This window comes from Mesoplodon bidens (assembly GCF_964165515.1).
Source record: "Mesoplodon bidens genome assembly, chromosome: 2".
Lineage (NCBI taxonomy): Eukaryota > Metazoa > Chordata > Mammalia > Artiodactyla > Ziphiidae > Mesoplodon > Mesoplodon bidens.
Window position 1 is genome coordinate 60,398,091 of NC_138177.1, and position 27,782 is coordinate 60,425,872.

At 36.5% G+C, this 27,782-nt stretch overlaps 1 protein-coding gene across 8 annotated transcripts in view; it reads left to right on the plus strand.

Annotated features, from left to right (window-relative positions):
* SDCCAG8 (SHH signaling and ciliogenesis regulator SDCCAG8) overlaps nucleotides 1-27,782 on the plus strand; it is a 265,435-nt gene that overhangs the window by 11,772 nt on the left and 225,881 nt on the right. For 7 of the 8 annotated variants that reach the window (XR_014013754.1, XM_081216415.1, XM_081216416.1 and 4 more), the window contains exons 2-5: nucleotides 1,983-2,135; nucleotides 2,826-2,908; nucleotides 12,374-12,487; nucleotides 22,467-22,592. Coding sequence is in view for 7 of the 8 variants with exons in the window: in XM_081216415.1 (XP_081072541.1) it covers nucleotides 1,983-2,135; nucleotides 2,826-2,908; nucleotides 12,374-12,487; nucleotides 22,467-22,592 (476 nt within the window). In the remaining variant the exon portion in view is untranslated. Of the gene's footprint in view, nucleotides 1-1,982; nucleotides 2,136-2,825; nucleotides 2,909-12,373; nucleotides 12,488-13,568; nucleotides 13,721-22,466; nucleotides 22,593-27,782 lie in introns of those variants that run through there. The other variant, XM_081216420.1, reaches the window with a different exon arrangement.

Consider the following 27,782-nt stretch of genomic DNA (forward strand, 5'->3'; position numbering starts at 1 on the left):
GGTAATGAAAAGATAGCTGTTTTATAGCTTTTTTAGGGTTCCCACGTAGGTAGCAAGGAATAGGAGCTTTTTCTCCTGAGTACACAAGACGAAATAGATATAATTGTCAAGGAAGGGCCTTGGTCAGAAGAAAGAGAGAACTTCATTGGCATCATTCTTATGTGTTGCTCTGAATTAGGGAAAGTTTTTACTTAGAAAAAAATCTCTGAAAATCTTAAGAATTATTTAGATAGAATCCATTTGAAATAGATAATAGCTATACATGAACTTGCATGGGAATTCATCTTTTTCTAACATAAATTTCTATGTTAGGTATATGTAAATATTTGGTAAATTTATGAATTAAAAATAACTTTCAAATACAGATGTCAAAATTTGAAAATGATGAGTGAAATCTGGGTTTCAGTTCTAATGTACAAGGAACATTATTTTGTTATAGTTAATGTTTTCTAGATTGGAACTGGAGAATTTAATCATAAGAGATTAGCAGAAATAACAAGTTTAAACCTGAAGAAGTAACTGGACTTTAATTAATGAAATTACCAATTGATTGCCTTGTTCTCCAGTTGTCATACATGTAAAATATCCATAAAATGGGGTAGAATTATTAGTAATGTCATCACCAGTATCATTAGTATATTATTATAGTATAGTATTAACATATGGTACAGTATAATATTACTATATTAGTATAGTTCTGTTATTAATGTAAGACTTTGATCCTTTGCTGAAGATTTTTTTGGGTAAATATTTCACTGAATAATTATTTCAGTTCATCTATTGCTGCTTAACAAGACACTCTAAAGCTTGATGGCAGAAAGCAACAACTAAAAGCATTTGTAGTATCTCTCACAGATCTGTGGGTTAATTGGACTCAAGCTGGGCAGTTTTCGGGTTTCTTTCATGCCATTGTAGGTAGATGGCCTCTGGCGCTGCAGTCATCAGGAGACTCCACCCGGCTGTTAGTGGGGCTGGGCTTCTCTCGTTCTCCCTGTGGTGGTCTGAGGGGCTTTCCTTTCCACATGGCCTCTTCACAATCTCTCCAGCAAGGTAGCCAGACTTCCTACTTTGTTTGGCTTGGAGTTTACAAAAACCAGAGTTCCGAGAGGTTAGAAGCAGAAGCTACCAGATATTTTAAAGATGTGACTGGTCTGGCGTGGTATGCCTTCCATTGCATTCTCTTGGTTAGTGCAGGTTACAGGCCCACTGAGTTTCAACCTGGGAGAGGACAGGGATGTGAGGCTGGGTCCTTTGGGGGCTATTTTTAGAGATGAACTACTAGAATAATATACCTTAAAATACTTCATTTTAGACTATTTATGTTAAGTATGTGCTAGTGAGTTTAAGCTTCAATTCTAGGCGTAGTCAGGTACACTAACCAAGAATTTCTACATAAGATGTAGTCAGCCAGCAGTTCGTAAGTACGACTGTAGTACAGAGGCTGCCGCTATAAGCATGTCAGCTGTTCAAATCTTGATCAAAACTAGGCCAGGTAGTCATATGTCTGTTGCTGCTAGAGGGACATCTGGCCCACAGGGACAAGGAGGCCTCCTTGGGCAGGAACTTGGTGTGGTGGTGTCCCTTTTGCCAGTTTTGCCCACCCACCCCTCTCCAGAAGGGGTAGGGGAGTCTTAGGCATTGAGGGGTTAGGATAGTGCTTTCCCTGTGAGGCTATTGTTTGGAGGATTGGAGGGGGGAGAAGCTCTCCCATTCAGTCCTCCTCAGCAGTAGAGCTATATATAGTGAATATCAATCACTGAGGTGTCAGGGACCTTAGAGATCATCAAGTCTAACTTCTAACCCATGAACTTAATCTCTCACTTCCTCTGGCATGTTCCTCAGTAAGCTAGAAACAAAACTATGCTTTTTTCCCCATGAAGTATGAGAAATGATTGCTTTTCCTTTAGAAATTGTCTTCTTGAGTCAGCGTACCTTTGGTCGCCCAGATTTCACTGGCCCTGATTTTCATCATGTTGTTACAGATCGTGCCAATAGAAGCATTCACCAATTGAAATGTGCCCTGAGAGAAGGTGATGTCACTATTGGAGAAGATGTAATGGATCCTTCTTTTAGTACCAGTGTAGGAAATGAGGATTCTGGGAATGCCTGGCGTGAACTGCAACACAGCCATGCTGGTGAGTGTGAATGTCAGTCCTGACCTGAATGACACACAGTGAATTCTTTAAACTCCATACAGTAATGACTCCAATCTATCCTTTACTGCTAAGATTTTAGTTGAGAAACACAAATCAGCTAATCTAATTCCCTTGCTTATTATTTTTTTTTATTTTGACTTCTCAATGCCTATAGGATGTTGTAGCAGTATTTCCTTAAGATGAATCCAAGCTGCCTCTCCAGCCTCATTTTTCTGTTTTCCTTTCAACTGTCCATCTTTCAAGCCATGTTCTAATCATACCAACCTATGGCCATGCTTCTATGCTTTGCATGAGCCACACATTCTAACTGGATTTTTTCTCACCCTTTTCTGCTCGGTAATCTCCTGTATATCCATCACGGTATTGTCTTCTCTGTGAAAACAATTATGTGCTTCCTCTTCATAGCACTATGCATAGCTTAGGTCTACCTAGAGCTTATTATATTGTTGTATATCTGTTAGTTATATCCCTCTTGCTCACAAGCAAGGTTCTTAGCTCTTAAGTGGTAGAGGTTTTCTTGTTTGTCTTTGTGTCCCCAGTCAGTAGCACATTTTGTGGTGCATAATACATATTTAAACAATATTTGTCAGATCGATGGATGGATAGATGGGTGATAATAAACCATGGATCTAAAATAAGGTGAATAAACCCATCGCTTTTGCTCCATAGTTAATCAACTCAAAGCTTTGCTATGCCAACAAGCAACTAAGGAAAGTGAGATATCTCCAAGAAGACAAAAATTGTCCCCTTTGGTAAGTATCAGCTTTTGCAACCTGACAAAAGCATTATTTTTCTAACTATGTTTTAATTTTACTGTGTCATTTTAGTAGTACATATTGTAAGCAGATACTGAGCAGGGCCTGCTAATAGTGTAAAACGTTAAAAGAAATTATTTTCCCTCTGATTATTTTGGCTGAAGAAGAGAGACTTACATGGCAGAGAGAATTCTGATTTTTTAATTTATTATTCACTTGAAAAATGTGAGTGAGGAAATAGTTTGGAGAATTTACTTTGCAACTGTTAGCAAATATAAAAAAGAAACAATATATGGAAAAGATTAACCATTGCTTTTTTAGAGGGGCATATCTATATTTTATTATTTTTAGAATTTACTGTTTAATTCTAGCAGTCCTTTGTTTTACTCTTTTATGTAATCTTATTCTAAGTTTGAAAATATATGGTTATAAATTTGTGTGATACGAGAAGCTGTACTCTGCTTCTTCTGAAGCTGTTTTCTCTTGCTGTTGCTTTGATGGAGTGTATTATTTCTGACTGAAGCAATGTGATATAAAGCCTGAGGTAGGTGTGAGGGCAGGGTAGGTGTGAGGGAGAATGGGTGTGAGGGAAGGGTACTGTGAAGGAAGGGTACTGTGAAGGAAAGGGTATATGTGAGGGAAGGATTTGGCCAGGTTTAAATGGTCAAAATAATAATCTAGGCTTTAGGTCTATCTAGGGTCTATTATGTACTCTCTCACAGGGTTTTTGTAATAATAAGATAAGATCATATATTTAAAATTCTTTAGAAACCTATGAAGTATGACACAAATATAAAATGTCATAGCAACAATAACCACCTTGCATTTTCAATGTCCGTGACAGTTGGATACCAAGGCTACATGCTGGAAACTTGGAGACATGTCAGTTTCCTTTACTCACAGATGAAATGTCATAAGAGTACCCTTCAATTAACACTTCATTCCAGCCTGACACATACTTTCATGTTTAATTCCCACTTTAGAGAAATGTACTACGTACTCCTATTCAATATTTATAGGTATAAATTATAATTTAAAAAAATATTTCATCATTCAGTGAATTTATTACTGTTGACTCCTAGTTTCTAGAATGCTCTTAAGCACACATGGGTGGAGTACTTTTAAGTCTAGTAGATTAAGGTGCTATATCTGTTGAATGCTCAGACATGCTTAGTAGCATTTTTTTTTTTTTTTTTTTTTTTTTTTTTTAAATTTATTTATTTATTTATTTTTGGCTGTGTTGGGTCTTCGTTTCTGTGCGAGGGCTTTCTCTAGTTGTGGCAAGCGGGGGCCACTCTTCATCGCGGTGCGTGGGCCTCTCACTGTTGCGACCTCTCTTGTTGTGGAGCACAGGCTCCAGACGCACAGGCTCAGTAGTTGTGGCTCGCGGGCTTAGTTGCTCCGCGGCATGTGGGATCTTCCCAGACCAGGGCTCGAACCCGTGTCCCCTGCATTGGCAGGCAGATTCTCAACCACTGCGCCACCAGGGAAGCCCCCTTAGTAGCATTTTAAAGATAAAATTGAGCAGTGATATTACAAAACTTACTGACTTCAAATAGGCAAGAAAACTCTCATCAAAATCATCAGTTGTATATACCAATATGCAGGTCTATTTATATTGGAGCTATGTGAAAGAATGGAAATTAGACTCTAAATGTATATGACCTACATGTGATGATTATAAGCCATAACCATAGTAAGTAGCTTTTGAAGATTTTACCCTTTAGAATGCAGTTTCATAGCCAATATGACATATGAGAAATATGTGGCTGTATTGATAGTGAAACTGAGGCAGTGTTGAGATAGAAAATGTCTAAACATTATTACCTGTTATTTTAAAATGTGGACATCCAGATTATAATAAACCCTTCAAAGTATATACAAGTTATTTCATATGGAGATTTTCCACATGACATAAGCTTGTTTTTAATTTTCACATTGACTATCCCCTATATACACATAATAATAATTCATATTTGTCTATGTACCGAACCCCTTTCTATTAATATTAATTATTATAATTAGTTACTTTCTACTTAACACAGATAATTCACTTAATTAAAGTCTCTTTGGTTTTTAAATTTATTAAATATTCCCAGAAGGAAAGCTCTACTGAATTATTTTGCCATGGGAGCTGGTACTTCATCATTTATAGGAATTTCTGCTGGACTGAAAAACAAAATGATTGTGTGTCTCATCTCAAGCATTCCTCTGGATTCACCTAACTGGTTGAACCTCATTTTCCCTTTCCTCTCTTCCTCTTTTCTTTAAATAATATCATCGTATGATGTATGATTTATAAACCATTTTATAATCATTTTAGGATAAGGTAAGATGTACATTAAAAAATCAATTCCAGGACTGCTGCAGAAGTAAAGAGAATTAACACTTTTTATGATGTCTCTTCATTGAGTCCTCAGTGCAGCGTATCTCAGTTTATGTATGTATCTGCTTCGGCACTCTAGTCTTAGAGGCTCCAGAACAGCAGTCTCGAATTGCCTTGAGTACTAGGGTCAAAAATCAAAAATCAGGTTTTGCTAACATACTCCTTAGTAGATAGAATTTTACCTTACTGACACACATTTGGCACATTTGTCTAAAGAATCCCTCCTTCAGGCAGCTTGTTCTGCAATTTTAGCTAGCAGTCCTCTTCTATGGTGGTTTCTTGAAGAGCTGTCCCTTTATCTCAGAATTACTGAATAGGATATCACATTTTCAGATGGCTCAAATAGGCAGTTCATTCCAGCCAATTATACTACTCCAGCATTTTTCCATTTGCCATATGCTTTTTACAACCACTTTCACTGTCCATCTTTAAAAAATGATATTCATATCCCTGATTCTTATCTATTTGTGGAATTTATAGAATAAAGAAATAAATACTATTAGCCACATTGTGATCTAGTCTATGTTTTTTAATTATTTTTTATACAGCAGATTGTTATTAGTTATCTATTTTATATCTATTCGTGTATATATGACTGTCCCAATTTCCCAATTCATCCCCCCCTTTCCCCCCATTGGTGTCCATAAGTTTGTTCTCTACATCTGTGTCTCTATTTCTGCCTTTCAAACTGGTTCATCTGTACCATTTTTCTAGATTCCACATATATGTGTTAATATACGATATGTGTTTTTCTCTTTCTGACTTACTTCACTCTGTATGACAGTCTCTAGGTCCATCCACGTCTTTACAAATGACCCAATTTCATTCCATTATATGGCTAATATTCCATTGTATATACGTACCACATCTTCTTTATCCATTTGTCTGTCGATGGGCATTTAGGTTGCTTCCATGACCTGGCTATTGTAAATAGTGCTGCAATGAACACTGGGGTGTGTTTGTCTTTTTGAATTATGGTTTTCTCTGTGTATAGTCCCAGTAGTGGGATTGCGGGGTCATATGGTAATTCTATTTTTAGTTTTTTAAGGAACCTCCTTACTGTTCTCCATAGTGGCTGTATCAATTTACATTCCCACCAACAGTGCAAGAGGATTCCCTTTTCTCCACCCTCTCCAGCATTTGTTGTTTGTAGACTTTCTGATGATGCCCATTCTAACCGGTGTGACGTGATACCTCATTGTAGTTTTGATATGCATTTCTCTAATAATTAGTGATGTTGAGCAGCTTTTCATGTGCCTCTTGGCATTCTGTATATCTTCTTTGAAGAAATGTCTATTTAGGTCTTCAGACCATATTTTGATTGGGTTGTTCGTTTTTGTAATATTGAACTGCATGACCTGTTTTTATATTTTGGTGATAAATCCTTTGTCCATTGATTTGTTTGCAAATATTTTCTGCCATTCTGAGGGTTGTCTATTCATCTTGTTTATAGTTTCCTTTGCTGCACAAAAGCTTTTAAGTTTCATTAGGTCCCATTTGTTTATTTTTGTTTTTATTTCCATTACTTTAGGAGGTGGGTCAAAAAAGATCTTCCTGTGATTTATGTCAAAGAGTGTTCTTCCTATGATTTCCTCTAAGAGTTTTATAGTGTCTGGTCTTACATTTAGGTGTTTAATCTATTTTGAGTTTATTTTTGTGTATCGTGTTAGGGAGTGTTCTAATTTCATTCTTTTACATGTAGCTGTCCAGTTTTCCCAGTGCCATTTATTGAAGAGGCTGTCTTTTCTCCATTGTATATCCTTGCCTCCTTTTTCAGAGATTAGGTGACCATAGGTGCATGGGTTTATCTCTGGGCTTTCAATCCTGTTCCATTGATCTATATTTCTGTTTTTGTGCCAGTACCATATTGTCTTGATTACTGTAGCTTTGTAGTGTAGTCTGAAGTCAGGGAGTCTGACTCCTCCAGCTACGTTTTTTTCCCCTCAAGATTGCTTTGGCTATTTGGGGTCTTTTGTGTCTCCATACAAATTTTAAGATTTTTTTGTTCTAGTTCTGTAAAAAATTGCCACTGCTAATTTGATAAGGATTGTATTGACTCTGTAGATTGCTTTAGGTAGTATAGTCATTGTCACAATGTTGATTCTTCCAATCCAAGAACATGGTATATCTCTCCATCTGTTTGTATCATCTTTAATTTCTTTCATCAGTGTCTTATAGTTTTCTGCATACATGTCTTTTGTCTCCTTAGGTAGGTTTATTCCTAGGTATTTTATTCTTTTTGTTGCAATGGTGACTGTGATTGTTTCCTTAATTCCTCTTTCTGATCTTTTGTTGTTAGTGTGTAGAAATGCAAGAGATTTGTGCATTAATTTTGTACCCTGCAACTTTACCAAATTCACTGATTAGCTCTAATAGTTTTCTGGTGGTATTTGTAGGATTATCTATGTACAGTATCATGTCATCTGCAAACACAGTTTTACTTCTTCTTTTCCGATTTGTATTCCTGTTATTTCTATTTTTCTCTGATTGCCATGGCTAGGAGTTCCAAAGCTATCTTGAATAATAGTGGCGAGAGTGGACATCCTTGTCTTGTTCCTGATCTTAGAGGAAATGCTTTCAGTTTTTCACCATCGAGAATGATGTTTACTGTGGGTTTGTCATATATGGCCTTTATTATGTTGAGGTGGGTTCCCTCTATGCCCATTTTCTGGAGAGTTTTTATCAAAATGGGTGTTGAATTTTGTCTTAAGCTTTTTCTGCATCTATTGAGATGATCATATGGTTTTTTTTTTTTTTTTTTTTTTTTTTTTTGCGGTACGTGGGCCTCTCACTGTTGTGGCCTCTCCCGTTGCGGAGCACAGGCTCCGGATGCACAGGCTCAGCGGCCATGGCTCACGGGCCCAGCCGCTCCGCGGCATATGGGATCCTCCCGGACCGGGGCACGAACCCGTATCCCCTGCATCGGCAGGCGGACTCTCAACCACTGCGCCACCAGGGAGGCCCGATCATATGGTTTTTATTCTTCAGTTTGTTAATATGGTGTATCACATTGATTTGCGTATATTGAGGAATCCTTGCATCCATGGGATAAATCCCACTTGATCACCGTGTATGATCCTTTTAATGTGTTGCTGGATTCTGTTTGCTAGTATTTTGTTGAAGATTTTTGCATCTATGTTCATCAGTGATATTGGTCTGTAATTTTCTTTTTTTGTAGTATCTTTGTCTGGTTTTGGTATCAGAGTGATGGTGGCCTTGTAGAATGAGTTTGGGAGTTTCCCTTCCTCTGCAATTTTCTGGGAGAGTTTGAGAAGGATGGGTGTTAGCTCTTCTCTAAATGTATGATAGTATTTACCTGTGAAGCCATCTGGTCCTGGACGTTTGTTTGTTGGAAATTTTTATTCACAGTTTCAATTTCATTACTTGTGATTGGTCTGTTCATATTTTCTGTTTCTTCCTGGTTCAGTCTCAGAAGTTTGTGCTTTTCTAAGAACTTGTCCATTTCTTCCAGGTTGTCCATTTTATTAGCATACTTTTGCTTGCACTAGTCTCTGATGATGCTTTGTATTTCTGCAGTGTCTGTTGTAACTTCTCCTTTTTCGTTTCTAATTTTATTGATTTGAGTCTTCTCCCTCTTTTTCTTGATGAGTCTGGCTAAAGGTTTATCAATTTTGTTTATCTTCTCAAAGAACCAGCTCTTAGTCTTATTGATCTTTGCTATTGTTTTCTTTGTTTCTATTTCATTTATTTGTGCTCTGATCTTTATGATTTCTTTCCTTCTACTAACTTTCGGTTTTGTTTGTTCTTTTTTCTCTAGTTCCGTTAGGTGTAAGGTTAGATTGTTTATTTGAGATTTTTCTTGTTTCCTGAGGTAGGATTGTATTGCTATAAACTTCCCTCTTAGAACTGCTTTTGCTGGATCCCATCTGTTTTGGATCATCGTGTTTTCATTGTCATGTATCTGTAGGTGTTTTTTAACTTCCTTTTTGATTTCTTCAGTGATCTCTTGGTAATTTAGTAACATATGGTTTAGCCTCCATATGTTTGTGTTTTTAATGTTTTTTTCCGTGTAATTTATTTCTAATCTCATAGTGTTGTGATAGGAAAAGATGCTTGATATGATTTCAGTTTTCTTAAATTTACCAAGGCTTGATTTGTGACCCAAGATGTGATCTATCCTGGACAATATTCCATATGCACTTGAGAAGAAAGTGTATACTGTTGTTTTTGGATGGAATGTCCTATAAATATCAATTAAATCTAACTGGTCTATTATGTCATTTAAAGCTTGTGTTTCCTTATTAATTTTTTGTCTGGATTATTTGTCCATTGGTGTATGTGTGATGTTAAAGTCCCCCAATATTAGTGTGTTACTGTCATTTATCTCTTTTATAGCTCTTAGCCTTTGCTTATGTATTGAGGTGCTTCTCTGTTGGGTGCATATATATTTATAATTGCTATATCTTCTTGGATTGATCCCTTGATCATTATGTAGTGTCCTTTCTTGTCTCTTGTAACATTCTTCATTTTAAAGTCTTTTGATCTGATATAAGTGTTGCTACTCCAGCTTTCTTTTGATTTCTATTTTCATGGAATATCTTTTCCCATCCCCTCACTTTCAGTCTCTATGTGTCCCTAGGTCTGAGGTGCATCTCTTGTAGACAGCATATATACAGAGTCTTGGTTTTGTATCCATTCAACCAATCTGTGTGTTTTGGTTGGAGCATTTAATCCACTCACGTTTAAGGTAATAATTGATATATATGTTCCTATTACCATATTTTAAATAGGTCCTTTTCTTTTCTTATGTTTCCCTCTTAGAGAAGTTCCTTTAGCATTTGTTGTAGAGCTGATCTGGTGGTGCTGAATTTTCTTAGCTTTTGCTTGTCTGTAAAGCTTTTGATTTCTCTGTCAAATCTGAGTGAGATCCTTGCCAGGTAGAGTAATCTTGGTTGTAGTTTCTTCCCTTTAATCACTTTAAGTATATCTTGCCTCTCCTTTCTGGCTTGTAGAGTTTCTGTTGAGAAATCAGCTGTTAACCTTATGGGAGTTCCCTTATATGGTTTTTTTTCTTTTTTTTTTTTTTTTGGCTGCATTGGGTCTTCATTGCTGCACGCCGTCTTTCTCTAGTTGCGGTCAGTGGGGGCTACTCTTCATTGTGCACGGGCTTCTCCTTGTGGTGGCTTCTCCTCTTGCAGAGCACACGCTCTAGTCATGTGGGCTTCAGTAGTTGTAGCATGAGGGCTCAGTAGTTGTGTGTTGGGGGCTCTAGAGTGCAGGCTCAGTAGTTGTGGCACATGGGCTTAGCTGCTCCACAGCATGTTGGATCTGCCCAGACCAGGGCTTGAACCCATGTCCCCAGAATTGGCAGGCAGATTCTTAACCACTGTGCCACCAGGGAAGCTCCCCTTGTATGTTATTTGTCATTTTTCCCTTTTTGCTTTTAATAATTTTTCTTTGTCTTTAATTTTTGTCAGTTTGATTACTATGTGTCTCAGTGTGTTTCTCCTTTGGTTTATCCTGCCTGGGACTCTTTGCGCTTGCAGGACCTGGGTGTTTCGTTTTCCATATTAGGGAAGTTTTCCACTATAATCTCTTCGTATATTTTCTCGGGTCCTTTCTCTCTCTCTTCTCCTCTGGATCCCCTATAATGCGAATGTTGGTGCATTTAATGTTGTCCCAGAGGTCTGTTAGGCTGTCTTCATTTCTTTTTATTCTTTTTTCTTTACTCTGTTCAACAGCAGTGAATTCCATCATTGTCTTCCAGGTCACTTATCTGTTCTTCTGTCTCAGTTATCCTTCTATTGATTCCTTCTAGTGTGTTTTTCATTTCAGTTATTGTATTGTTCATCTCTGTTTTTTGTTGTTTAATTCTTCTAGATGTTTGTCCTTTAATTCTTATAGGTCTTCGTTAAACATTTCTTGCATCTTCTTGATCTTTGCCTCCATTCTTTTTCTGATGTCCTGGATCGCCTTCACTATGATTATTCTGAATTCTTTTTTTGGAAGGTTGCCTATTTCCACTTCATTTAGTTGTTTTTCTGGGGTTTTATCTTGTTCCTTCATCTGGTACATAGTCCTCTGCCTTTTCATTTTGTCTGTCTTTGAATGTGGTTTTCATTCCATAGGCTGCAGGATTGTAGTTCTTCTTGCTTCTGCTGTCTGCCCTCTGGTGGATGAGTCTATCTAAGAGGCTTGTGCAGGCTTCCTGATGGGAGGGACTGGTGGTAGGTAGAACTGGGTGTTTCTCTGGTGGGCAGAGCTCAGTAAAACTTTAATCCGCTTGTCTGCTGATGGGTGGGGCTGAGTTCCCTCCCTGTTGGTTGTTTGGCCTGAGGCAACCCAGCAGTGGGGGCTACAGGCTCTTTGGTGGGGCTAATGGCAGACTCCCGGGAGGGCTCACGCCAAGGAGTACCTCCCAGAACTTTTGCTACCAGTGTCCTTGTCCCTTCAGTGAGCCACAGCCACCTCCTGCCTCTGCAGGAGACCCTCCAACACTAGCAGGTAGGTCTGGTTCAGTCTCCTGTGGGGTCACTGCTCCTTCTCCCTGGGTCCTGATGCACACACTACTTTGTGTGTGCCCTCCAAGAGTGTATTCTCTGTTTCCCCCACTCCTGTCAAAGTCCTGCACTCAAATCCTGCTAGCCTTGAACGTCTGGATCTCTGGGAATTCCTCCTCCCATTGCTGGAACCCCAGGTTGGGAAGCCTGATGTGGGGCTCAGAACCTTCACTCCAGTGGATGGACTTCTGTGGTATAAGTGTTCTCTAGTTTGTGAGTCACCCACCCAGAAGTTATGGGATTTGATTTTATCGTGATTGCACCCCTCCTACAATCTCATTGAGGCTTCTCCTTTGTCTTTGGATGTGGGGTATCTTTTTTGGTGAGTTCCAGTGTCTTCTTGTTGATGATTTTTCAGCAGTTAGTTGTGATTCCGGTGCTCTTGCAAGAGGGAGTGAGAGCACGTCCTTCTACTCTGCCATCTTGAAGCAATCTCCCTAGTCTATGTTTATACTATGTTTATATGACATCAGTGCTAAATTGAGTATGGAGATGGTATTAACTGATTCTTTGCTAAATCCAAACATCCTTCATTTGTTTTTGGTTTTGCCTTAGAAATCATCAGAATATGAGGAAACTGATATGACTGCTATACACAATTTTGTTCCCATCATCAGTGACCAGTCTCAATACATTCATCATTTAGAGGCAGAAGTCAAGTTCTGTAAGGTAAGTTTCTCATTAAAAATTTAAGCCAACCTAAATTAAAGTTGATATTAATAATGCCTTGTATGAAAATGTGCTATTATTAGTCACGTTTATAGCAATGCATTTACAGTTGCCATCTTTATATGAGTGAAAAGACTGATGTGTAATAGGAGCTTCTCAGTCTTAGGAATGATACTCCTGACTATGCCATTTCTGAATATTTAATTTCCCAGTAGTCTATAACTATGTCTAATATTTTGATAATATTCTCTCATGTTTCAGAAATTTTCCTTTCCACCCTGTTTACTTTAGCCCAGCTTATGGCAAATGCTTTGGAATAGTAATACCAATCATTCTCCCATACTTATCAACCTATTGAAATTGTTGTGCAGCAAGTAGGGATTCTAAGCAGTAGATTAGATCTACCCCATGTCAGTGTAAAGGTTCTTACCTTGACTTTGAATACGTATAGCTCATTGGGGTACTGATACTTATGATCAAGAAACCAGATGTGTCACCTATGGCATGTAACTAGATGTTACATATTGCATGACTGTATGAACTGTATGAACTTTAGTAATGTCATTAATGCCATTGGAGCCTTTCTGCCTTCCCAAAGTATGTTAATGTTTTAGTTTTTTGGGTTTTTTTTAATATCAGTGCATCAGATCATGTGATATTTTTATAGGAGTTACTGATATCTTTTTTATCAGTATTATATGTATTATATTTTCAACGTTTGGCTACTCTTCCAAGGTGTAAGTCTGATAGGTAACTTAAGAAACCTTTAAACATTTAATGTCTTGAGTTTTCAAGGGAGTTTCCTCATCTTAGCATGTCATTTTCTCTTTGTTCTTGAGGATACAACCATTATTATACAAGTATTCTTGGATTACCAGAAAAGCTGAAATAATATCCTAGGACTCAGTCCATTAATAAGCTTCTGTTAATTCCTAAAATGCTGTGGGTAAAACTTAAGAGATGTTGTAGGGGAAATAAAAGTTTAGCTCTGCCCTTTTAGTGTCTTTGGTTGGACCTTAAAATTAAATTGACATAAGACAGATTAACAGGATGAAAGGATACCCATTTATTTAATGCAGGATTTATGTGACATGGGAACCTTCATAAGGAAGTGAAGACCCGAAGAAGTGGTGAAACCTAAATGTTCTTATACTTGGTTGAACAAAGAGAGGCAGCTGTGGAAGTGTAACTAAAATATGAGGGGAGGTAAAGAAGATGAGTTCTTCTAACAAGGTCTGTTTGTACAGATTTCTCTCAGCCTCTACTTCTTGTCTCTGGTGATAAGAATGTTTTTTTCTTCCTGGTGTAAGGAGAGCATCTTTCACATGAGAGTTTTATTCCTGCTTTCAGGAAGAAAAGGGGAGGTCAGAGCACTCTTTTGTACCTGCTGTTTTTCACATGCCCTTAGCTCAAGATAATTCTTCCAAAGTGACATATTAGGGGATGGCAGATTCTGCCACTCTGCAATATACATCATAATAAACTTACCATCTAGTTGAGAGCACTGTTAACCTATGAGGACAACAGCAGCCCTTTAGAAGATATAGTGTAGCCATTTATTTTGTGGTATAAACTATAATTATAATGAGAGAAGAAGGTTACTAAAAGCTAGTGTCTTTGGAGATGTTTTTATGGGAGAGAATAATCTTAAGGCGTAGGATCATTAGATCAGCAGAAGGGAGATGAACAAATTTCAAAGAGAAAACAGCAACAATGAAAGAATATATTCAGGATGAATATGATTTATTTATGGGGGACATGAGACATCTATTCTAAATTCTTACAATGGAGGACATCTCTTAGAAATAATTAAAATAATGCTGAACTGATAAAATGGAAGATTAAAAAATCCTTGAAAGTCAGACAGAGTATAAATATGATGCATTTTAACAAGTGAGTAAGATAATGAAAGTAATGTTTAAGGGCCTAGAAATCTTATTAGTTTGATTAAATAGACTTTATTTTTTAGATCAGTTTTAGGTTAACAGAAAAGTTGAATGGAAAGTACATAGTGTTCCCAGGTACTCCCATGTACTTCATAGCTCCACAGCAGTTTCCCCTGTTATTTACATCATGCATCAGTGTAGTACAATTGTTTGTTACAATTGATGAGCCAATATTATTACATTATTATTTACTAAATTCCTCAGTTTACATTAGTGTTCACTCTTTGTGTTTTATATTCTATAAGTTTTAAAAAACGTATAATGACATATACCCACCATTACAGTAGCATGCAGAATAATTTCACTGCCTTAAATATCATCTGCACTGTGCTTATTTATCCCTTCCTACCTGCTAAACCCCTGGCAACCACTGATCTTTTTACTGTCTCCATAGTTTTGCCTTTTCCAGAATGTCATATAGTTGGAATCATACAGTTTTGTAGCCTTTTCAGATTGGCTTCATTGAGTTCATAATATACATATAAGTTTCCTTCATGTCTTTTCATGGCTTGATAGCTCATTTCTTTTTATCACTGAGTAATATTCCATTGTATGGATATAACATAGTTTGTTTATCCATTCACCCATTGAAGGAAATCTTGCTTGCTTCCAAGTTTTGGCAACTATGAATAAAGCTACTGTAAACATTTGTGTAGAGGTTTTGTGTGGACATAAATTTTTTACTCATTTGGGTAAATACCACAAAGCACAATTGCTGGATTGCCTCGTAACAGTATGTTTAGTCTTTTTTTTTTTTTTGCGGTACGCAGGCCTCTCACTGTTGTGACCTCTCTGGTTGTGGAGCACAGGCTCCAGATGCGCAGGCTCAGCGGCCATGGCTCACGGGCCCAGCTGCTCCGCGGCATGTGGGATCCTCCTGGACCGGGGCACGAATCCATGTCCCCTGCATCGGCAGGCAGACTCTCAACCACTGCGCCACCAGGGAAGCCCTGTTTAGTCTTATAAGAAACTGCCACACTGTCTTCCACAGTGGCTGTGCCATTTGTTTTCCTGCCAGCAAAGAATAAGAGTTCCTGATGTTCCACATCATTGCCAGGATTTGGTGTTGTCAGTGTTTTGATTTCTAGTGTGTTAAAGATATGTTTTAATTTCAATTCCCTGATGACATACAGTGTTGAATATTTTTTTCATATGCTTATTTTCCATTTATATACTTTCTTTGATGAGGTATCTATTCAGGTCTTTTGCCCATTTTTTTAATGGTGTTGTTCATTTTCTTATTGTTGAGTTTCAAAAGTTCTTTATGTGCTTTGGGTACCAGTCATTTATCACATATGTCTTTTGCAATTCTTTTCTCTCAATTTTGGCTTGTCTTTTGATTTTCTTAACAGCGTCATGGAGCAGAAGTTTTTAATTTTAATCAAGTTCAACTTATCAATTTTTTAATCAATTTTTTTCCATGGAATTGTGCTTTTGGTGTTATATCTAAAAATATTGTGAAACCCAAGGTCACTAATATTTTCTCTTATTCTTCTAGCTGTTTGATTATTTTGTGTTTTACATTTAGATCTGTGCTCCATTTTGAGTTAATATTTGTGAAGGCATAAGATCTGTGTCTAGATTTATTTAAATTTTTTTTTCCATATAGATATCCATCTGTTTCAGCATCATTTTTTGTAAAGACTATCTATATTGAATTACCCTTATTCCACGTTAAAGATCAGTTAACTGTACTTGTGTAAGTCTATTTCTGGGCTCACCATTCTGCTTCATTGATCTATTGGTCAGTTCTTTCACAAATACCATACTGTCTTTTTAAAAAATTTTTAAATTTTTCATTTATTTATTTTTGGCTGCATTGGGTCTTCTTTGCTGTGCATGGGCTTTCTCTAGTTGCAGCAAGCAGGGGCTACTCTTCATTGAGGTGTGTGGGCTTCTCATTGCAGTGGCTTCTCTTGTTGCAGAGCACGGGCTCTAGGCATGCAGGCTTCAGTAGTTGTAGCACACAGGCTCAGTAGTTGTGGCTTACGAGCTCTAGAGTGCAGGCTCAGTAGTTGTGGCGCACTGGCTTAGTTGCTCCGTGGCATGTGGCATCTTCCCAGACCAGGGCTCGAACCCGTGTCCCCTTCATTGGCGGGTGGATTCTTAACCACTGCGCCACCAGCGAAGTCCTACACTGCCTTGATTATTGGAGCTTTAGAGTAAGTCTTGAGGTCTAGTAGTTTCAATCTTCCAATTTCGTTCTTTTCCTTCAATATCATGTTGGCTGTTCTGGGTCTTTTGCCTCTTTATATAAACTCTAAAATCAGTTTGTAAATATCTACAAAGTAACATGCTGGAATTTTGATTGAGATTGTATTGAAATCTATCAAGTTAGGAGGAGGTGATATTTTGACAATATTGAATCTTCCTCTCCATGTACATGGAATATCTCTCCATTTATTTAGATATTCCTTGATGTCTTCATCAGAGTTTTGCAGTTTTATTCTTATAGATCTTATACATATTTTGTGTAGTTTATACCTGAGTATTTCATTTTTTTCAGTGTTAATGTAAATGGTATTGTGTTTTTAATTTCAAATACCAATTACTCATTACTAATATGTAAGAAAACAATTGACTTTTGTATATTAACATTGTAATCTGCAACCTTGCTATAATCACTTATTTTAGCAGTTTTTTTTGATTCTTTGAGGTTTTCTTCATAGACAATAATGTCATCTGTGACAAATACAGCTGTCTTTTTAAAAATTTTCTTCTTGTATAGCTTTTATTTTCTTTTCTTGCCTTATTATATTAGCTAGGACTTCTAATATGATGTTAAATAAGAATGATGAGAGGTGACATCATTGTCTTATTCTTGATCTTGGTAGGAAGCCATCTATTGTCTCACCGTGAAGTACAATGTTAGCTATGAGTTATTTGTAGATGTTCTTTATTAAACTGAAGATGTATTTCCTTTATTCCTAGTTCACTGAGGTTTTTATCTTGAATGGCTCCTGGATTTTGTTACTTGCTTTTTTTGCATCTATTAATATGATCCTATGATTTTTTTTCTAACTTGTTGAATTATGTTATTTGATTTTGAAATATTGAGCCAGACTTGCATAGGTAGATTAAATTCAATTTGGTCCTGTTGTAATTATTTTGATACATTGTGGGATTTGATTCACTAATATTTTGATGAGAATTTTTGCATCTGTATTCATGAAATATTTTGGTCTGTAGTTTTTCATTCCTATAGTGTCTTCACCCGGTTTGCGTAGTAGGTTAATGCTGACTTCGTAGAATAAGTTAGGAAGTATTTCCTCTGGTATTTTATAGAAGATATTTTACAGAATTGATCTCATTTGTTCCTTAAATGTTTAACAGAATTCACCAGTGAACCAATGTTGGGCCTGGTGCTTTCTGTTTTGAAAGATTATTAATTATTTATTCAATTTCTTTAATAGATGTAGGCCTATTCAGGTTAACTGTTTCTCCTTTTGTGATTTGGTAGATTGTGTCTTTCAAGGGTTTGGTTCATTTTCTCCAGGTTATGAAATTATGGATATACAGTTGTTCATAATATTCCTTTATTATCCTTTTAATGTCCATAGGATCTGTAGTGGTATCATTTCTGATATTAGTAATCTGTGTCTTCTCTCTTTTTTTCTTAGTTAGCCTGGCTAGAGTCTAATCAATTTCATTGATCATTTCAATGACCAAGCTTTTGGCTTTGTTGCTTTTCTCTGTTGATTTCCTGTTTTTAATTTCATTTATCTCTACCCTAATTATTTTTATCTTTTCTTCTGCTTACTGTGGATTTAATTTGGTTTTTTTTGTTGTTGTTTGTTCATTTTAGTTTCCTGAGAGTATTGATTTGAAATCTTTATTCTTTTCTAATATTTTTCCCTGATTTAGTTGCATCTCACAAATTTCGATTTGTATTTTCATTTTTGTTAAGTTCAAAATATTTTCAGTTTATTTCTTGAGATTTTGTCCTTGACCCGTATATATTTAGAAAGTGTTGTTTAACCACCACATATTTTGGGAGTGTTCCAGCTGTCTTTCTGTTATTGATTTCTAGTTTAATTCCATTATAGTCTGATAACATACTTTTTGTGATTTGTATTCTTTTTAATTTGTTAACATATGGCTTTAGGCCACAGAATATGGTATGTCTTGGTGAATGTTCTGTGTTAGCTTGAGAAGAATGTGTATTTTGTTGTTGTTGTATGCAGTAGTATATAAATGTCAATTAGATCCAGTTGATTAATGGTGCCATTCAGTTCAACTATGTCCATACTGATATTTTGCCAGTCTGCCAGATCTGTCAATTACTGATAGAGGGATATTGAAATCTCCAACTGAAATAGTAGATACATCTGTTTCTCCTTACAGTTCTATCAGTTTTTGCCTTATGCATTTTGATGCTCTGTTGTTAGGCACACACACATTAGGATTATTATGACTTCTTAGAAAATTGACCTGTTTATCAATATGTCATGCCTCTTTATTATCCCTGATATTTTTTTCCTTAGTATGAAGTCTGCTTTGTCTGAAATTAATACAGCTACTCCAGCTTTCTTTTGATTTATGTTAGCATAGTATGTCTTTCTCCATCCCTTTACTTTTAAATTATCTGTGTCTTTAGGTTTAAAGTAGGCATCTTGTAGACAACATGTACTTGGGTCTTATTTTTTCTGACAGTCTGTCTTTTCATTGGTATAGTCAGATCATGGATGTTTAATGTGATTATTGATATAGTTAGATATCTATCATACCTACCATATTTGTTACTGTTTTCTATTCATTGCCCTTGTTCTTTATTTCTTTTTTTTGTCCTCCACTTGTTTTGTCTGCCATCTCTGGTTTTGAGTGACCATGTTATATGATTGCATTTTCTTCTCTCTTAGCATATCAATTGAACTTCTCTTTTTTTTAACTTTTATAAGTGGTTGTCCTTGAGTTTGCAGTTACATTTACCACTAATCTAAGTCTACTTTCAATGAGCACTTCAGGGGTTGGGAAAGTTCCTTATAACAGGGTGACCAGTTCCTCCCTCCTGACCCTTATGCATTGCTGTCATTCATTTCAATTATCCATAAGCTATGATCACTACATACACTATTGCTAATATGATACTGAACAAACTGTTACCTGTTAGATCAATTAACATTAAGAAAAATAAAAGATTTTACTTTATCTTCATATATGCCTTCTCAAATGCTCTTTCTTTCTTTATGTAGATTTGAGTTTATAACCTAAATAAATTTCCTACTTTCTGAAGAGCTTCTTGTAACATTCCTTGCAAGGCAGGTCTACCAGAGACAAATTTCCTAATTTTTGGTTATCTGAGAAAGTCTTTATTTTTCCCTCACTTTTGAAGGTTGGTATCACTGAATGCAGAATTCTAGGTTGGTGGTGTTTTTATCTTTCAAAACTTTAAATATTCCATTGCATTCTATCCATGCTTGCATAGTTTCTGAAGAGTGGCTGATATAATTCTCATCATTGCTTCTTGATAGGTAAGGGTATTTTTTTCTCTGACTTCTTTAAAGAATTTCTCTTTGTCTTTGATTTTCTGCAGTTTGAGTATGCTATTCCTGGGTGTGGATTTTTTAGTTTTATCTTGCTCAGTGTTCTCTGAGCTTCTTGGATCTGTGGTTTGGTGCTTATAATTAATTTTGGGAAATTCTCAGTAATTATTGCTTCACATATTTCTTTTCCTTTTATTATTATTCCACAATTCTTGGATATTCTCTTCTGTCTTTTTCATTCTTTTTCTTCTTTGCATTTCAATTTGAGAAGTTTCTGTTGACAGTTCTTCAAGCTCACTGATTCTTTCCTTGGTTGTGTCCAGCCTAGGGACTTCCTTGGTGGTCCAGTGATTAAGACTCTGTGCTTCCACTGCAGGGGGTGCAAGTTCGATCCCTGGTTGGGGAACTAAGATCGTTCATGCCACGTGGCATGACCAAAAAAATAGGGGGAAAAAAAAAAAGTTGTGTCCAGTCTATTAATGAGCCCATCAAAGTCAATCTTCATTTCTACTACAATGTTTTTGATTTCCAGCATTTTGATCTTTTTCTTAGTTTCCATTACCCATCTGTTCTTTCATGTAGACAACTTTTTCCATTTGACCCTTTAGCATGTTAATCATAATTACTTTAAGCTCTCCATCTGATAATTCCAACATCTCTGCTATATCCAAGTCTGGTTCTATGCTTGCTTAGTCTCTTGCATCTGTGTTTTAAGTCTTTTAGTATGCCTTCTAATTTTTTGTTGAATACTGGACATGATGTACTGAGTAAAAGGAACTGGGGGAAATATGCATTTAATGTGAGGTTTTTTGTTTGTTGTAGGAGTTAGACTGTGTTTACTGTTTGCTGTTAGTATAGGTGTCAGAGGCTAAAATTTCCTCTAGTGTCCTGGTTTTTGTCTCCGCTGTTGTCTCTGGGCTTCCCTCGAGAATTCTTCTTAAATACATTCTGAGATGTGCAGTTATTTTAGTGTATTCACTTGTTATGATATAAGAGCCCTTTTGATGTGGTGGTAGGGTATGGGAGTATGGGGAGCATTTTGTAGTCCTATGATTAGTTCTCAGTCTTTTAGTGACCCTGTGCCCCTTGGCTATGTCCTTCACAAGTGTTCCTCAGTCTCCCCCTCCCCTTAAGTGAGATGGCAAGGCTAAGAAGCTGGAGTTGTTTTTTTTTCCCTTCCCCCAGTTCACTTTGGTTCTGAAAAAATAAAATGTTTTTGAGGCTCTGGTAAGATAGTTTCTCTTGAGGCAGGCCTGGTTAAAAAGAACAGAATGCTTTTTGGTTACTTTTCTTCTCCTACTGGAGGAAGCAGGAGGGAAGTTTTCACTAGTCTTTGCTGTAAGAACCTGGTAGTGTCCTATAAAAGTGTAGGAGACACCTTCTCCCCAGAGACTGGGTTCTCCTGGAGTTTTTAATTCAAACTGGTCTACACTAAGCTTCCAGCATTTCATCAATTACTTTATTGATATATTTTTCTACCCTGGCACTGGTCCCCCCAGAAGTTTCTGCTCTGGTAGGTTGTGGTTCTCAGGAGTGCCTGTCTGTCTGTCCATTTTGAGGGATAATAGTTTTCCCTGTGACCTTAATTCTCTGATGGATCTAAGAAGAGTCGTTGATTTTTTAGTTTGTTCAGCTTTTTTTCTTATTGTGAAGATGGCAGTGATGTCTTCCAAGCTGCTTATATGTCAGACCAACAACTGGAAGTATGCAATGTTTGTTTAAGTACAGTTTTCAATTACAGCTTTGATTTTTTTTCTGAATAAAATAATTGAATGGAATTTTCATATATTGTGCAATAGTTTTTTACACAACCAGTATAATAAAAAATGATTGCACAATTATACTGGTAATGAAGATTAAGTATTGTACCATCAATATATCAATATTTTTCACATTTTTTCAGGGTGAGATGCAACTTGATAGCTTTTCTAATTGCTATATACTGGTAATTCTTTATATTATGCCTTGCACGGCCAAGGAAACACTCTTTAAGAACTCTCCACCAAACTTATTTCACTCATAATTTCCTTCCATCTGGCTAGCAGTTCATAGATATTCATTGTAACTTTCCTTGCCTTTCTATCTCAGTGTCCTCTATTATCTATGTAGTCCTCTGTCAATTTTCAACAAGTTATTGGCATTTGAGCAAGAATAATAATATATCTTACCTTATTTTTCAGCAGTCTACCTCATTCTTAAAAGTCTTTTAGATAAACCCTTTAATTAAAGCATTTCTGTAAGCCTTCAAAAAATTGTCAGAAACCACACAGTCCTGTGATATGGCCATTAGCAGGTCCTCTACTATCTTCTCCCAGCCTTCTCTTTGTTAGCTAATGCTTGAGTTTCTTTCCTTGTCTAGATGTAATTATAATATTTCTGAAAATGGATAGCATCAGTCTTCCATGCTTTATATCATATTGGATCATCTAGTAATCAACAAAAAAAAGCACTACTTAAAATTGCTTAATGTATGCAGTCCACAAGTGGCATTTCTTAAAATAAAAGAAAAAAATGCTCAATGTATTTGGTATTTGTTTCTGTTTTTTATAGGAGGAACTCTCTGGAATGAAAAATAGGGTACAAGTAATTGTGCTTGAAAATGAAAGGCTCCAACAAGAGCTGAAATCTCAAAGGCAAGAGGAAGCAATGAGGGAACAAACACTTCTGGATGCATCTGTAAGCATTTATTTAAACGATTAAACTAAAATACATAGTTTGAATGTTGCCTCCTACCCTTTCCCCCTGCCTTCTTAACTGCTTAGATTTTTTTTCTGGCAGTTTGGCAGAAGTGCTATGCTGGCATTCACTTGGGGCCTCAAAAATTAAAATTCACTATTTTAATTTATTGGTGGAATGAATCCTTAAATGAAATGATGTAGTGATGCCTAATATCCACTCTGGTTTCCTTTCTGAGCATACCATTTATGTTTTTTCCATATGGAAAGAGCAGGTCTGAAAGCAAGAAGTATGTAATATAGGAAGGACTTGGTAAAATCCAGCAACTATTCAGAACTGTAGCTTAGATTTCTGTTGCATTTCTCTAAATTTTCTTTGAACTTTGAGTTCCAATAAGTCTAGTTAGCATGGTGTAGCGGGAAGAACACTGACCTGAGGGTCCAAGATTCAAAATGTTAATCTTCCCATTGTCTCTAACAAGCTGGGTGTTGAACAAGTAATTTTATGGGACTTTCAAGCATGAAACCTCATGAGTCCTCTGTTTATTTATTGGCATTTGAGAAATTCACCAATATTAGCAGTTCTTAATCTTTAATGTGAATGGCAGTCACTTGGGATATTTGCTGACAGTGCAGATCCTGGGCTTCATTCTCTGAGAGTCTGATTCAGTTGGTCTGGGCTAAGTCTTTGAGATAAAAATATGAATTATTAGCAAGCTGCCTAAGTGAGTCTAGTATCAGTGGACCACATTTTGAGGAACAGAGAATTAGATGATCTCTATAATTCTGTGACATAAAACTTTTATTATGATACATAAATAATGTTTAAGCTTAATATCTCTTTATGAATTGTCAGAGATACTTCTGCCTTAAAAATGTTTTTTACTCTTTTGCTATAGGATGTAGTTAATCACAGCTTATATTATTATATTATTAATATTAGTATTTAAAAATTTCATCTTAGTTTCTTATTATTTTGGTGTCAATTTGAAAATGATATAGCCATATAGAAAGTACTTAGAAGTAAGTTCATTTTAAAAATAAGTATATTCTTTTGCTTTTCCTCCAAATATGCAGCGAACAGTGACTCAGTTATTCATAGTCTTCAATATTTATACAATGGAAAGAAGTGGAAGATGGGGAAGTGAAATAAGAAAGGAAATTAGGCAGAGAAGTGAATCAGAGGGCAAGAGAAGTGAGTAATGCAAAAGGGGAAGGAAATGATGGTAAACGCTCACATGCTTTGCCATGTGAACAAAGGAAACTTGCTAAAGAAAACTACAGATATACAGACTATAGAAAGGATAAAGTTGTAGAGAGGTTTTTGTTTAAACGTTCACATGAGCTAAAACATAGTGCTAATATTGAAACGGTTGTTGCAGATGTGTCAGGTGACCTTGATATCTATTTTAATGTTAGTCTTCTGTGTTATTTTGTTGTTACAGAATTGTTACCCCCCACTTTTTACTTGTGTAGGTGAATTGAGGCATTTCAGCAACCTATGCATGGTGTTGTATTGAGAGTTTTGAGGTAAATGAAACTATTTAGAATATCTTGAATATAAACAGATCAAGAGATATTATCTTCTTTTTTTTCTGCACTCTTTTTAATGAGCCTATTACCATGTTGATAGTGAATCTTGCCAAAGCTGTTGGCAGATTTGAATATATATTTTCAAAGTTTCTTAATGCTTTCTTTGGAAAAACAATTGAAATAGTTATATAGTAATAATTAGTATTTATTGATGACTACATGGCTATGATATGACAGGTACTGTATCAAGTACTTTCTTTACATTATATTATTTCAATTTTATGATAGCCACACAAGGCAGGTGTTGTTATGTCTATTTTCAGGTGATTAAATTAAGGTACACAGCAGTTAAGTAACCAAAGTAACTGGTCTAATGTCACAAAGCTGGGACTCAAACAAAGGACTATCTGACTCCACAAATCCATCTACCTGGCCTCGAATTATACTGCCTTTCTGCCTAGATTAGGTATAGCTTGTCAATATTGAACCAAACCATCTTCGTTTGCCATGGACTGGGTCTTGGATGGCAGCCTACATGACTTTTAGCTTTTAGCCTAGTTTATGACCTAACAGTTGAAGAAGAAAGCAGATTATTTCTAAAAAACTAAAACCATTCAAAGAGTACTTCATTTCTATCTTCATTTTTCATCATTTTTCCTTCTTAAGGGGCTTTTCTTGGAGTTCAAAAAATTATATTAAAATATGCTTTTTATTAGAAATTTTGGCATGTGTGGTCAATCAAAGATCTAGCAGATTTTTTTTTAAGTAGAAAATTTCTGAGCTATTTCTTTCCATGTCTCTTCTCATCCCCATCCATTCCAACCCCTCCCCTCAGTTAAGAAATCAAAGGTTTTCAGTGATCTTCAGGGATGTAAATGTAATTTGATTTTTGAAATCTTGGTCAAATATCATTGGAGTTTTTTTTTGTTTGTTTGTTTTGTTTTTTGCGTTACGCGGGTCTCTCATTGCTGCGGCCTCTCCCGTTGCGGAGCACAGGCTCTGGATGCGCAGGCTCAGCAGCTATGGCTCACGGGCCCAGCCGCTCCGCGGCACGTGGGATCCTCCTGGACCGGGGCACGAACCCACACCCACTGCACCGGCAGGCGGGCTCCCAACCACTGCGCCACCAGGGAAGCCCCATTCGAGGTTTTTAAAAGCTATCTGTGAAAGAACAAAGTGTCAATTAGATTAGCACTTCTTTCCAAAGAATAACAATATTTTATATTGTAAGTCAGTGATCTATAGTCTACATACTGTCTCCAGTTTCTCCATAGGAAATTAGTACCAGCCTCCTTCATTTCTCTGCAAGACTATTTTGAATGCAATCACATCTTGGGTGATTTTTTCCCTACCTACAGAATCAAGTTCAAGCTTATTAGCATTGCATGCTTTACTTTTCAGACCCTTATTTAACTCTCTAGCTTCTTCCTTTTTTTGTTTTTTAATTTTTTTGTTGAAGTATAGTTGATTTACAATGCTGTGCCAATCTCTGCTGTACACAAAGTGACTCAGTTATACACATGACAGACATTCTTTTTTTATATTCTTTTTCATTATGGTTTATCACAGGCTATTGAATATAGTTCCCTGTGCTATACGTTAGGACCTTGTTATTTATCTATTCTAAATGTAATAGTTTGCATATATCAACCCCAGAGTCCCAGTCCATCCCTCTCCCTCCCTCCTCCCCCTTGGTAACCACAAGTCTGTTCTCTATGTCTGTGAGTCTGTTTCTGTTTTGTAGATAGCTTCACTTGTGCCATATTTTAGATTCCACATATAAGTGATATCATATGGTATTTGTCTTTCTCTTTCTGACTTACTTTACTTAGTATGATAGTCTTTAGTTGCATCCATGTTGCTGCAAATGGCATTATTTCATTCTTTTTTATGGCTGAGTAGTATTCCATTGTATATATGTACAACATCTTCTTTGTCCATTCATCTGTCGATGGACATTTAGGTTGTTTCCATATTTCGGCTGTTGTGAACAGTTAGAGCTTCATCTTCTGACATTCATTGCCTTGTGCTTCAATCTTTAGTAATGCTGAATTGCCTAAAGGTCTCTGGCAGGCACCAAGCTGTTTCACGCCTCTGTGAGTTTTCTCATGATGTTCTCTCTTCTTGGCATGCCCTTCCCATCTAGCTTACTCTTTTTCACCCTTCAGATATCATACCAGTGTCAAAACTTCTCCAGAAAACTTTTCTTGACTCTCCAGTTGCTCTTAGTATCCCTTTTCTGTTCTGGCATAGTCCCCCATGCACACCTCTGGCCTAGCACTTGCCTTGTTAAATTGAAATTATCTGCTTGGGTGTTTCTCTTCTTCATTAGCCTGTAAACTCCTTGAAAATAATATTGGTCTTGCTCATTTTTATCCCCCTCCCCAAGCTTTTAGCACAGTGCCTGAACATAGTAGGTACTACACAGAAATTTCCACTAAACTGAACTTCCCAAAGAATATGGAATAAAATCTCAGAATACTACTTTGGAGGAATGCAGTTTACTACATTCTAACATATGACACTGCAGTATAGTTCTGTGTTTGGGGACATGTCCTCTCTTATTAATACTACTGTGTCCCTTGGCCCTTAGCAGGAGTTCAATAATTACTTGTTGAATAAATTAATATAAGTATTTTAGTTCTTGGTTCACACATAAATCACCCAGTTCTTTGGGCTGCTTATTTCATTGAATGTTGAAAGAATGCCGAAGTTCTCAAGCTGACAGTGGGTTCACCAAATTCAGTCTGTAGGCATGTTTTGTTTGTTTGAAAAACTGACTCAATATTTAACACTGTTTCAGTTGAAGAGCCAGATATCTGCCTCATCTTTTTAAAAATCAAAAGATTTTTTGGTAATGTGAGTTGGTATTCACACATGGCAGCAATTGACTGAAACTGAGTAGTGACTACTTCCTTTGGTTGCTCTGTCATGGTCCCTACCATTACTTTCTGAATCCTTGACGTTCGGGCTGCATGTCAGTTCTGTTTATCACCATGCACTGTTTTTCTTATTGAAGAGAAATAATTTTCTGAAAAGGCAGAAGAGCATAGTGGTTTAGGACTCTGGAGCTAGAATGCCAGGATTCAGATCCTAGCTCTGCCACTTATTAGCTACTTTCTACCTCCCTGACTTTTAGCAGTTACTCTGTGTGACTCAGTTTCCCCATCTATAAAATGGAGATAACAGTGAAACTTCTCTCATAGGATTGTTGTAATGATTAAATGTGTTAATATATGTGGAAGACATAAAACAGTGTCTGGCATGTAGAAAACATAAACATCATATGTATTATTATTATTATTATTAGTCATGCCTTTATGAAATGTGGAAAATGAAAAACAAACCAAGAGAGGTTTATGTGTTTCAAGAGTATATGTCTTCAAAGAAGTAAGAGATAAGTTCACTTGTTCAATATACTGATATCCAGCCCTCTTTGCTCATTTACGTTATTGCCTGTACCTGTAGGAATGTGACTTTATAACACTTGTTTGGAATATGACCCTAATAGCTTGAAAATGTAAAATAATTATTGATTTGTATTTAGGAGCATCTGCTCTTTTTCTTATTCCTTTCATCACAGATAATAATCAGTATTCCATTTGTAAAGTATGTATATTGATTTAAAGTTAAAGGCTGAATGCAAGTACTTTCACAT